Consider the following 12,591-nt stretch of genomic DNA (forward strand, 5'->3'; position numbering starts at 1 on the left):
GATTGCAACCATTCTGACTGGCATGAAATGGTACCTCATTGTGGTTTTGATTTGCATTTCTCTGATAATGAGTGATGTTGAGCATCTTTTCATGTGTTTGTTAGCCATCTGTATGTTTTCTTTGGAGAAATGTCTGTTTAGTTCTTTGGCCCACTTTTTGAGTGGTTCTTTTATTTTTCTGGAATCGAGCTGCAGGAGTTGTTTGTATATTTTTGAGATTAATTCTTTGTCCGTTGGTTCATTTGCTATTATTTTCTCCCATTCTAAAGGCTGTCTTTTCATCTTGCTTATAGTTTCCTTTGTTGTGCAGAAGCTTTTAATTTTAATTAGGTCCCACTTGTTTATGTTTGCTTTTATTTCCAATATTCTGGGAGGTGGGTCATAGAGGATCCTGCTGTGGTTTATGTCAGAGAGTGTTTTGCCTATGTTTTCCTCTAGTAGTTTAATAGTGTTTGATCTTACATTTAGATCTTTAATCCATTTTGAGTTTATTTTTGTGTATGGTGTTAGAAAGTGTTCTAGTTTCATTCTTTTACAAGTGGTTGATCAGTTTTCCCAGCGTCACTTGTTAATAAGATTGTTGTTTCTCCGTTGTATATTCTTGCCCCCTTTGTCAAAGATAAGGTGTCCATAGGTGTGTGGATTTATCTATGGGCTTTCTATTTTGTTCTGTTGCTCTATATTTCTGTCTTTGTGCCAGTACCATACTGTCTTGATGACCAATCAACCTTAAATGAAATCAACCCTGAATACTCTTTGGAAGGACTGATGCTGAAAATGAAACTCAATACTTGGCCACCTGATACAAACAGCTGACTCATTGGAAAAGACCCTCATGCTGGGAAAAACTGAAGGCAGAAGGAGAAGAGGAAGACAGGATGAGATGGTTGGATGGCACCATTGATTCAATGGACAAGAAGTTGAGCAAACTCTGGGAGATGATGAGGGACAGGGAAGCCTGGTGTGCTGCAGTCCATGGGGATGCAGAGTTGGACATGTCTTACTGATTGAAGAACAACATGTACTCATTAATGGGGCTTCCCAGGTGGCTCAGTGGAAAAGAATCCACCTGCCAATGCAGGAGATGTGGGTTTGACCCTGGGATGGGAGGGTTCCCTGGAGAAGGAAATGGCAATCCACTCCAGTATTCTTGCCTGGGAAATCCCATGGACAGAGGAACCTGGTGGGCTACATTCCATAGGGTTTCAAAAGAGTCAGACATTACTCAGTGAGTAAACAACAACAAGAACTCATGGATATTTTAAAGTTTATATATTATGATAACTTACAGTAATTTTCCATTTTGTTTCAAGTGATACAAAGAGATTAGTGGGTGTTTGCAGGACATTTATTGTAGGTGTAATCCTCTGGTTTAGATCTTGAATAGGTCACATTTTGAGAAAGAAATAATTTGTTATATACGTAAACAAAACAAAACTGTGCAGTAACAATATACACTTTTATTTTGCCAAGCTCAGTTTACAAGATATACAAATTAAGAGATTTTATTCACAGGGTTCTAATTTTACCCTGATAAAGCACTTTATTTATCATATAAGTAAAATTAGAAACTGAAAATCTCTTAATTTAGTGGAGCATATGGTGAATACTAATATATATATTTCTAATGAATAAGTTAGCAATCTTTAGAAATGGAGAGTGAAGAAGTTGAAGCATGTATGTATGGAGACCATCTGTCCTAGGTTGCCTGTAATGAAAATGTTTTTTTAGACATAATCCAGAAAAATCTTGGGAAACCATATTAGTTGTTTACCCTCTATGTAGGGTTTGACCTATTTCCTCTCTTACTGTATTTTAAGTTTGACTTCTGAAGCTCATTCTCCTTGTCATATATCTTCAATTAGAGGAACTTTGTAGAAAAAAAAAGGTTGAGGCAGATGATTTAATCCAAGGCAACTGGGGCATTGGGTCATAGCTCCTTGATTATGCTGTTAGTGAAGCAGGCATCCCATATGGAACAGAAAACCCAAATTCTCCAGCAATCTGAATATCACACGTTCCCTTCATGCTTTCTTCCACAATGGTTCCATGAAGAGTTACTTGTAACAAACACGAAAAAGTTTTTTTTTTTTTTCCCATTACAGAGGTGACAGTTCAGAATTTTCCTCATTGTCTAGGATACCAGATCATCTGGTTTACTGACTGATTCAATTATCCTGAGAAGAAAAGTGTGAAAAATAATATTTTGTTAGAAAGTGCTAGACTTTTACACGAAAAAATATAAAAGATAGTCAAAAGAAGTCAAAGAAGACCCAAAGAAATAAATAAACTTTCCATGATCATGGGTCAGAAGGCAATATAGTTAATATGGCAGCATTCCCCCAAATTGATCTATAGACTCAACACAATCCTTATCAACATCTCAGCTAACTTTTTTCAGAAATTGACAAGCACTTCTTACAATTTACATGGGACTCCACCCTTATGGCAGAAAGTGAAGAGGAACTAAAAGGCATCTTGATGAAACTGAAAGAGGAGAGTGAAAGAGTTGGCTTAAAGCTCAACATTCAGAAAACTAAGATCATGGCATCTGGTCCCATCACTTCATGGGAAATAGATGGGGAAACACTGGAAACAGTGTCAGACTTTATTTTTTTGGGCTCCAAAATCACTGCGGATGGTGATGGCAGCCATGAAATTAAAAGATGCTACTCCTTGGAAGGAAAGTTATGACCAACCTAGATAGCATATTCAAAAGCAGAGACATTACTTTGTCAACAAAAGTCTGTCTAGTCAAGGCTATGGTTTTTCCAGTAGTCATATATGGATGTGAGAGTTGGACTGTGAAGAAGGCTGAGTGCCAAAGAATTGATGCTTTTGAACTGTGATGTTGGAGAAGACTCTTGAGAGTCCCTTGGACTGCAAGGAGATCCAACCAGTCCATTCTGAAGGAGATCAGTCCTGGGTGCTCTTTGGAAAGACTGATGCTAAAGCTGAAACTCCAGTACTTTGGCCACCTCACATGAAGAGTTGACTCTTTGGAAAAGACTCTGATGCTGGGAGGGATTGGGGGCAGGAGGAGAATGGGTTGACAGAGGACAGGATGGCTGGATGGCATCACCGACTGAATGGACATGAGTTTGAGTGAACTCCAGGAATTGGTGATGGACAGGGAGGCCTGGCGTGCTGCGATTCATGGGGTCGCAAAGAGTCGGACACAACTGAGCGACTGAACTGCACTTAACTAATGGGGTTCCAAATAGTTAAAAAATCTTGAGAAAAACTTATTGATAGAGTCAAAGTGAAATTTACTACAAAATACTGGAATCAAGATATAGGAATGAAAGAACCTAGAGTACGACATGAACACTTATATTTAAGGTAACTTATTTTGACAAGGCTTTCAGTACAGTTCACTGGGGGAAAGGATAACCTTTTAAACAAATGGTGCTGGGACAACTGCATATCCACATGCTAAAGAATGTGCACCTCACAAAAAAAGTATAAAATTCATATCATTAAAATGTTAATTACAAATTGATATACCTGTGGAAGTCAAAGTGTTAGTTGCTCAGTCATGTTCAATTCTTTGTGATTCCATCGTTTGTAGGTCGTCAGGCTCCACTGGCCATGGTATTCCCCAGGCAAGAATTCTGGAGTTGTTTGCCATTTCCTCCTCTGGGGGATCTTCCTGACCCAGGGATTGAACCTGGGTCTCCTGCACCGCAGGTAGATTGCTTACCACTAGCGCCACCTGGGAAACAATTACTATATGTAAAACTATATTATTATAATCAATCAGTTCAGTTCAGTCGCTCAGTCGTGTCCGACTCTTTGCAACCCCATGAATTGCAGCACGCCAGGCCTCCCTGTCCATCACCAACTCCTGGAGTTCACTTAAAATCACGTCCATTGAGTCAGTGATGCCATCTAGCAATCTCATCCTCTGTTGTCTCCTTCTCCTCCTGCCCCCAATCCCTCCCAGCATCAGAGTCTTTTCCAGTGAGTCAACTCTTTGCATGAGGTGGCCAAAGTACTGGAGTTTCAGCTTTAGCATTATTCCTTCCAAAGAACATTCAGGACTGATCTCCTTCAGAATGGACTGGTTGGATCTCCTTGCAGTCCAAGGGACTCTCAAGAGTCTTCTCCAACACCACAGTTCAAAAGCATCAATTCAGCGCTCAGCTTTCTTCACAGTCCAACTATCACATCCATACATGACCACTGGAAAAACCACAGCTTTGACTAGATGGACCTTTGTTGGCAGAGTAATGTCTCTGCTTTTGAATATGCTATCCAAGTTGGTCATAACCAATACCTATATATAATTACTATAGACAATGCCTATATGCAATTACTAAAAGTTCTGAAGTCTTGGAAGAAACATGCATGCAAATTTTTGTGACCTTGTTGCAGGCCATTGTTTTAAGATAAGACTCCCAAAGGACAAGTGAACAAAAAATGGAGAAATTGGATTTCTTCAAAATTAAAACTTCTGGGGGATGGTCCCAAGATGGCAGAGGAATAGGATGGGGAGACACTTTCTCCCCCACAAACTCATCTAAAGATCATTTTAATGCTGAGCAACTTCCACAAAACAACTTCTGAATGCTGGCGAGGACACCAGGCACCCAGAAATGCAGCCCATTCTCTTTGAAAGGAGGTAGGACAAAATATAAAAGACAAAAAGAGAGACAAAAGAGTTAGGGACAGAGACCCATCATGGGGAGGGAGTCGTGAAGGAGAGGAAGTATCCAAACAGTAGGAAACCCCCTCAAAGGCAGGTCTGTGGGGAGATTTGAAATCTCAGAGGGCAACTTAACTGGGAGGGGAAAAAACCCACAGAGTAGGCACCTAACTACAACTGCCAGTGGAGAAGTAGCCCAGAAGCCCAGATATACCACCCCTGCTGTGTACAGGCCACCCTGCTGGAAGTAGAGAGGCAGGCATGTGACAGCCAGAGCTGGAAGGCAAGGGGCTGCTCCAGTCTCGGCCTCAGAGACCAGCATCCTCCACCAAACTGTGAGCAGGCTCCCAGTTTCTAACCACATCTTTCTGGGATCCTGGATGGTTGACATCTGCCAGGAAGGTCACAGCCTGACATCAGCTCCCCAGAGGAGACACATAGCACACATGAGACAGTGCTCTCATGCTCCAGGAAACCAAGTCAGGATTGAGAGGTAATTAAGATGCATTGCACATCTGGGACAGTGCAGTTGCCAAGCACCTGGTTGCCTGAGCTGCTCGGACCTGGGAAGGGCACAAAACGCATGCCCAATCGAGTGTGTGCCCTTGTGGACTACCCGAGAACCTGAACCTGAGTGATTTAGACCTGGGAAGTGCACGAAGTGCAGGGCCCACTTTGGACAGTGCCCTGCAGAGCACGCTGAAGCCTGAGCAGTGTAGACCGGGAAAGCACATGCTGCTGTGACCTGGGACAAACCCAGTGTGGTCCATACACTGTGAGCACTCCCCACACATGCCAATGATGTTTGTTTGCAGTGTTCCTCCCTCCCACAACCCAACTGAACAAGTGAGCCTAAATAAGTGACCGCCTTCACCCCCTTGTGTCAGGGCAGAAATTAGACACCAAAGAGACCTGCAAACAGAGGAAGCCAAAATGAACAAAGAGGGAACCACTGGAAGTAACAGGTACAACAGATTAAAACCTTGTAGTTAACATTGACTAAGCATTGGAGGGGGCCTGTAGACCTTGAGAACAAGTACAAGCTGGAACAAGGAACTATTTGAAACTGAACTGACTCCACACTGCCTACAACAGCTCCAGAGAAATTCCTAGACATAGTTTTCCTATCATCACTTTTTAATTTTTTAAAAATTTATGTTCTTTATTACTCCTTTAATTTTCATTTTTACAACCTACTGTTACCTTGCAAAAAAAGACCTATTTTTAAAGCATATTTCATAAACACATATTTTATAAACACATATTTTATAAATTTTGTTTTGTATTTTTAATATTGTATTTTTGAGAGTCTAACCTCTACTCTAGATTTTTAATCTTTGCTTTTTGGTATTTGTTATCAATTTTGTACCTTTAAGGACCTAACCTTCAGTATCCATTTTCACTTAGGGCTGTTGATTACTGGCTTGATTGCTCTCTCCCCTTTGGACTCTCCCTTTTATCTCCAGGTCACCTCTATCTCCTCCTTCCCTCTTCTCTTTTCTACTTAACTCTGTGAATCTCTCTGGATGTTCTGGGCTGTGGAGAACACTTAGGGAACTGATTACTTGCTAGATTTGTCTCTCCTCTTTTGACTCCCCCCTCTTCTCCTCCTTGTCACCTCTATCTTCCTCATCCCTCTTCTCTTCTCTATGTAACTCTGAACCTTTCTCGGTTTTCCAGACTGTGGAGAGCACATACGGAATTGATTACTGGCTGGACTGCTACTTCCCCTTTTGACTCTCCCTGTTATCCTCCTGGTCACCATGCTAATTCTCCAGAAAAGCAGGAACACAGCCCTGAGAATTAAAAGACAGGCCGTTCAAAGCCATACCAAGCCCACAGACACCACAACTCTCTACTGGACACTTCACTGCACTCCAGAGAGAAGAGACCCAGCTCCACCCACCAGAACACAGATGCAAGCTCCCCTAACCAGGAAATGCTGATAAGCCACTAGTCCACAATAAAGAGGAACCACAAATTTCCAGCATACAGAATGGACACCCCAAACAGAGCTATCTAAACAAAATGAAAAGGCAGAGAAATATTCAGCAGGTAAAGGAACATGATAAATGCCCACCAGATCAAACAAAAGAGGAGGAGATAGGGAGTCTACCTGAAAAAGAATTCAGAATAATGATAGTAAAGAGGATCCAAAAGCTTGAAAACAAAACGGAGTTGCAGATAAATAAATTAGCGACAAGGATTGAGAAGATGCAAGAAATGTTTAACAAGGATCTAGAAGGAATAAAGAAGAGTCAATAAATTATGAACAATGAAATAACTGAGATCAAAAGCACGCTGGAGGGAACCAACAGTAGAATAACTGAGGCAGAAGATAGCATAAGTGAGGTGGAAGATAGAATCAGATCAGATCAGATCAGTCGCTCATTGGTGTCCGACTCTTTGCGACCCCATGAATCACAGCACGCCAGGCCTCCCTGTCCATCACCAACTCCCGGAGTTCACTCAGACTCATGTCCATCGAGTCACTGATGCCATCCAGCCATCTCATCCTCTGTCGTCCCCTTCTCCTCCTGCCCTCAATCCCTCCCAGCATCAGAGTCTTTTCCAATGAGTCAACTCTTCGCATGAGGTAGCCAAAGTACTGGAGTTTCAGCTTTAGCATCATTCCTTCCAAAGAAATCCCAGGGCTGATCTCCTTCAGAATGGACTGGTTGGATCTCCTTGCAGTCCAAAGGGAATCTCAAGAGTCTTCTCCAACACTACAGTTCAAAAGCATCAATTCTTCGGCACTCAGCCTTCTTCACAGTCCAACTCTCACATCCATACATGACCACAGGAAAAACCATAGCCTTGACTAGACAAATCTTTGTTGGCAAAGTAATGTCTCTGCTTTTGAATGTGCTATCTAGGTTGGTCATAACTTTCCTTCCAAGGAGTAAGCGTCTTTTAATTTCATGGCTGCAATCACCATCTGTAGTGAGTTTGGAGCCCAGAAAAATAAAGTCTGACACTATTTCCACTGTTTCCCCATCTATTTCCCGTGAAGTGGTGGGACCAGATGCCATGAACTTCGTTTTCTGAATATTGAGCTTTAAGCCAACTTTTTCACTCTCCACTTTCACTTTCATCAAGAGGCTTTTTAGTTCCTCTTCACTTTCTGCTATAAGGGTGATGTCATCTGCATATCTGAAGTTATTGATATTTCTCCTGGCAATCTTGATTCCAGCTTGTGTTTCTTCCAGTCCAGCGTTTCTCATGATGTACTCTGCATATAAGTTAAATAAGCAGGGTGACAATATACAGCCTTGACGAAATCCTTTTCCTATTTGGAACCAGTCTGTTGTTCCATGTCCAGTTCTAACTGTTGCTTCCTGACCTGCATACAAATTTCTCAAGAGGCAGATCAGGTGTTCTGGTAAGATAGAATAGTGGAAACAAATGAAGCAAAGAAGAAAAAAGAAAAAAAAAGAATTAAAAGAAATGAAGACAACCTCAGAGACCTCCACCCTTACATTCAAATAATAGGAGCCCCAGAAGAAGAAGACAAAAAGAAAAGGCATGAGAAAATACTTGAGGAGAGAATAGTTGAAAACTTCCCTAGAATGGGGAAGGAAATAGCCATCCAATTTCAAGAAACCCAGAGAATCCAAAACAGAATAAACCCAAGGCAAAACACCCCAAGACACATACTACTCAAACTAATGAAGAGCAACTATTAAAAGTAGCAAGGGAAAAGCAACAAATAACACACAAGGGGATCCCCATAAGGATAAGAGTTGATCTTTCAATAGAAACTCTTCAGGTCAGGAGAGAATGGCAGGACATGCTTAAAGTGATGAAAGAGAAAAACCTACAACCCAGATTACTATACCAAACAAGGATCTCATTCAAATACGAAGGAGAAATTAAAAGCTTTACAGAGAAGCAAAAGCTGAGAATTCAGTGCCACCAAACCAGCTCTTCAATAAGTGCTAAGTGATCTTCTTTAGACATGAAACACAGAAAAGATGTATAAACTTGAACCCCAAACAACAAAGTAAATGGTAAGAGGACCATACTTATCAATAATTACTTTAAATGTAAATGGGTTGAATGCTGAAACCAAAAGGCAAAGACTGGATACAAAAACAAGCCCCCTATATGTGCTGTTTACAAGAGACCCACCTCAAACCAAGGGACACATACAGATTGAAAGTGAAGGGCTGGAAATAGATATTTCATGCAAAAGAAAGCAGGAGTAGCAATACTCATATCAGATAAAGTAGACTTTGAAATAAAGGCCATGAAAACAGACAAAGAAGGACTCCATACAATGATCAGAGGATCAAACCAAGAAGAAGATACAACAATTATAAATATATATGCACCCAACCTAAGAGCACCTCAATACGTAAAGCAAATGCTAACAAGCATGAAAGGGGAAATTAACAGTTACACAATAAGAGTAGGAGACTTTAATACCCCACTCACACCTATGGATAGATAAACTAAGCAGAAAATTAGCAAGGAAACAAAAAATTTAAAAGACACAATGGACCAGTTAGACCTAATTGATATCTATAGGACATTTCACCCCCAAACAATGAATTTCACCTTTTTCACAAGTGCACATGGAACATTCTCCAGGATTTATCACATTCTGGGCATAAGTCTAACCTTAGTAAATTCAAAAAAAAATTGAAATCATTTCAAGCCTCTTTTCTGATCATAGTGCGGTAAGATTAGATATCAACTCAAAGAAAAGCAATGCCAAAGAATGCTCAAACTACCGCACAATTGCACTAATCTCATACACTAGTAAAGTAATGCTCAAATTTCTCCAAGCCAGGTTCAGCGATACGTGAACTGTGAACTTCCAGATGTTCAAGCTGAATTTAGAAAAGGCAGAGGAACCAGAGATCAAATTGCCAACATCCGCTGGATCATGGAAAAAGCAAAAGAGTTCCAGAAAACCATCTATTTCTGCTTTATTGACTATGCCAAAGCCTTTGACTGTATGGATCACAATAAACTGTGGAAAATTCTGAAAGAGATGGGAATACCAGACCACCTGATCTGCCTCTTGAGAAACTTGTATGCAGGTCAGGAAGCAACAGTTAGAACTGGACATGGAACAACAGACTGGTTCCAAATAGGAAAAGGAGTACGTCAAGGCTGTATATTGTCATTCCGCTTATTTAATTTATATGCAGAGTACATCATGAGAAATGCTAGGCTGGAGGAAGCACAAGCTGGAATCAAGATTGCAGGGAGAAATATCAATAACCTCAGATATGCAGATGACACCACCCTTATGGCCGAAAGTGAAGAGGAACTCAAAAGCCTCTTAATGAAGGTGAAAGAGGAGAGTGAAAAGGTTGGCTTAAAGCTCAACATTCAGAAAACAAAGATCATGGCATCTGGCCCCATCACTTTATGGCACATAGATGGGGAAACAGTGGAAACAGTGTTGGACTTCATTTTTTTTTGCTCCAAAATCACTGAAGATGGTGATTGTAGCCATGAAATTAAAAGATGCTTACTCCTTGGGAGGAAAGTTATGACCAATCTAGATAGAATATTCAAAAGCAGAGGCATTACTTTGCCAACAAAGGTCCGTCTAGTCAAGGCTATGATTTTTCCAGTGGTCATGTATGGATGTGAGAGTTGGACTGTGAAGAAGGCTGAGCACCAAAGAATTGATGCTTTTGAACTGTGGTGTTGGAGAAGACTCCTGAGAGTTCCTTGGACTGCAAGGAGATCCAACCAGTCCATTCTAAAGGAGAGCAGTCCTGGGTGTTCTTTGGGAGGACTGATGCTAAAGCTGAAACTCCAGTACTTTGGCCACCTCATGCGAAGAGTTGACTCATTAGAAAAGACTCTGATTCTGGGAGGGATTGGGGGCAGGAGGAGAAGGGGACGACAGAGGATGAGATGGCTGGATGGCATCAGTGACTCGATGGACATGAGTCTGAGTGAACTCCGGGAGTTGGTGATGGACGGGGAGGCCTGGCATGCTGCAATTCATGGGGTCACACAGTCGGACTCGACTGAGGGACTGAACTGAACTGAACTGAACTGAATAGGGAAAAAACTATTAAAAATACAAACATATGGAGGCTAAACAACACAGTTCTGAATAACCAACCAATCATGGAAGAAATAAAAAAGGAAATCAAAATATGCACAGAAACAAATGAAAATGAAAACATGACAACACAAAACCTATGGGATTCATAGGTTTTGAAAAACCTATCCCCTTAGCAAAAGCACTGCTAAGGGGAAGGTTCATAGCATTACAAGCTTACAAGAGAAAAACCAAATAAATAACCTAACTTTACACCTAAAGCAACTAGAAAAAGAAGAAATGATGAACCCCAGGGTGAGTAGAGGGAAAGAAATAATAAAAATTAAGGCAGAAATCAATGAAAAAGAAATAAAGGTGACTATAGCAAAAATCAACAAAACTAAAAGCTGGTTGTTTGAGAAGATAAGTAAGATAGACAAACCATTAGCTAGACTCATCAAGAAAAAAAGGGAGAAGAATCAAATCAACAAAATTAGAAATGAAAATGGAGAAATCACAGCAGACAACACAGAAATACAAAGGATCATAAGAGACTACTATTGGCAGCTATATGCCAATAAAATGGAACCTGGAAGAAATGGACGAGTTCTTAGAAAAGTATAACCTTCCAAAACTGAACCAGGAAGAAATAGAAAATCTTAACAGACCTATCACAAGCATGGAATCGAAACTCTAATAAAAAATCTTCCAACAAATAAAAGCCCAGGACCAGATGGCTTCACAGCTGAATTCTACCAAAAATTTAGAGAAGAGCTAGCACCTATCCTATTCAAACTCTTCAAGAAAATTTCAGAGGAAGATAAACTCCCAAACTCATTCTATTGTACCACCATCACCCTAATACAAAAACCAGAAAAAGATGCCATAAAAAAGAAAACTATGGGCCAATATCACTGATGAACATAGATGCAGTAATCCTCAACAGAATTCTAGCAAACAGAATCCAGTAACATATTAAAAAGATCATACATCATGACCAAGTGGGCTTTATCCCAGGAATGCAAGGATTCTTCAATATTCACAAATCAATTAATATGATACACCATATTAACAAATTGAAGGATAAAAACCATATAATTATCTCAATAGATGCAAAGAAAACCTTTAACAAAATTCAACATCCATTTATGATAAAATCCTTCCTGAAAGCAGGCACAGAAAGAACATACCTCAACATAATAAAAGCCATATATGATAAACGCACAGCAAACGTTATCCTCAATGGCAAAAAATCAAAAGGATTTCCCATAAAGTCAGAAACAAGACAAGGGTGACCACTCTCATCACTACTATTCAACATAGTTTTCGAAGTTTTAGCCACAGCAATCAGAGCAGAAAAAGAAATAAAAGGAATCTAGATTGGAAAAGAAGAAGTAAAACTCTCACTGTTTGTAGATGACATGATCTTTTACATAGAAAACCATAAAGACTCCACCAGAAAATTACTAGAGCTAATCAATGATTATAGAAAAGTTGCAGGACATAGAATTAATACACAGAAATCCCTTGCATTCCTATACACTAACCATGAAAAAACAGAAGGAGAAATTAAGGAAACAACTCCATTCACTATTGTGATGAAAAGAATAAAATACTTAGGAGTAAATCTACCTAAAGAAACAAAAGACCTATACATAGAAAACTATAAAGCACTGATAACAAAATCAAAGATGAGACTAATAGATGGAGAAATATACCGTGTTCATGTATCAGAAGAATCAACATAGTGAAAATGAGTATACTACACAAAGCAATCTATAGATTCAATGCAATCCCTATCAAGCTATCAGCGGTATTTTTCACAGAACTAGAACAAATAATTTCACAATTTGTATGGAAATACAAAGTCCTCAAATAGCCAGAGCAATCTTGAGAAAGAAGAATGTAACTGGAGGAACCAACCTGCCTG

The 12,591-nt window shown here is 40.1% G+C and overlaps 1 protein-coding gene across 2 annotated transcripts in view; it reads right to left on the bottom strand.

Annotated features, from left to right (window-relative positions):
* Positions 1-1,257: 1,257 nt before the first annotated feature.
* The window catches only part of LOC102279585 (adhesion G protein-coupled receptor E2-like), a 38,102-nt gene continuing 26,768 nt past the window's right edge, over positions 1,258-12,591 (bottom strand). The window contains exons 14-15 of one of the 2 annotated variants that reach the window (XM_070374776.1): positions 3,508-3,715; positions 1,258-2,177 (exon numbers count right to left, since the gene is read on the bottom strand). In XM_070374776.1, the coding sequence (XP_070230877.1) occupies positions 3,533-3,715 (183 nt within the window). In that variant the 3' untranslated portion in view covers positions 1,258-2,177; positions 3,508-3,532. The remainder of the gene's footprint in view (positions 2,178-3,507; positions 3,716-12,591) is intronic. The other variant, XM_070374777.1, reaches the window with a different exon arrangement.

The sequence above is a fragment of the Bos mutus genome, chromosome 7 (assembly GCF_027580195.1).
Source record: "Bos mutus isolate GX-2022 chromosome 7, NWIPB_WYAK_1.1, whole genome shotgun sequence".
NCBI classification, from domain to species: Eukaryota; Metazoa; Chordata; class Mammalia; order Artiodactyla; family Bovidae; genus Bos; species Bos mutus.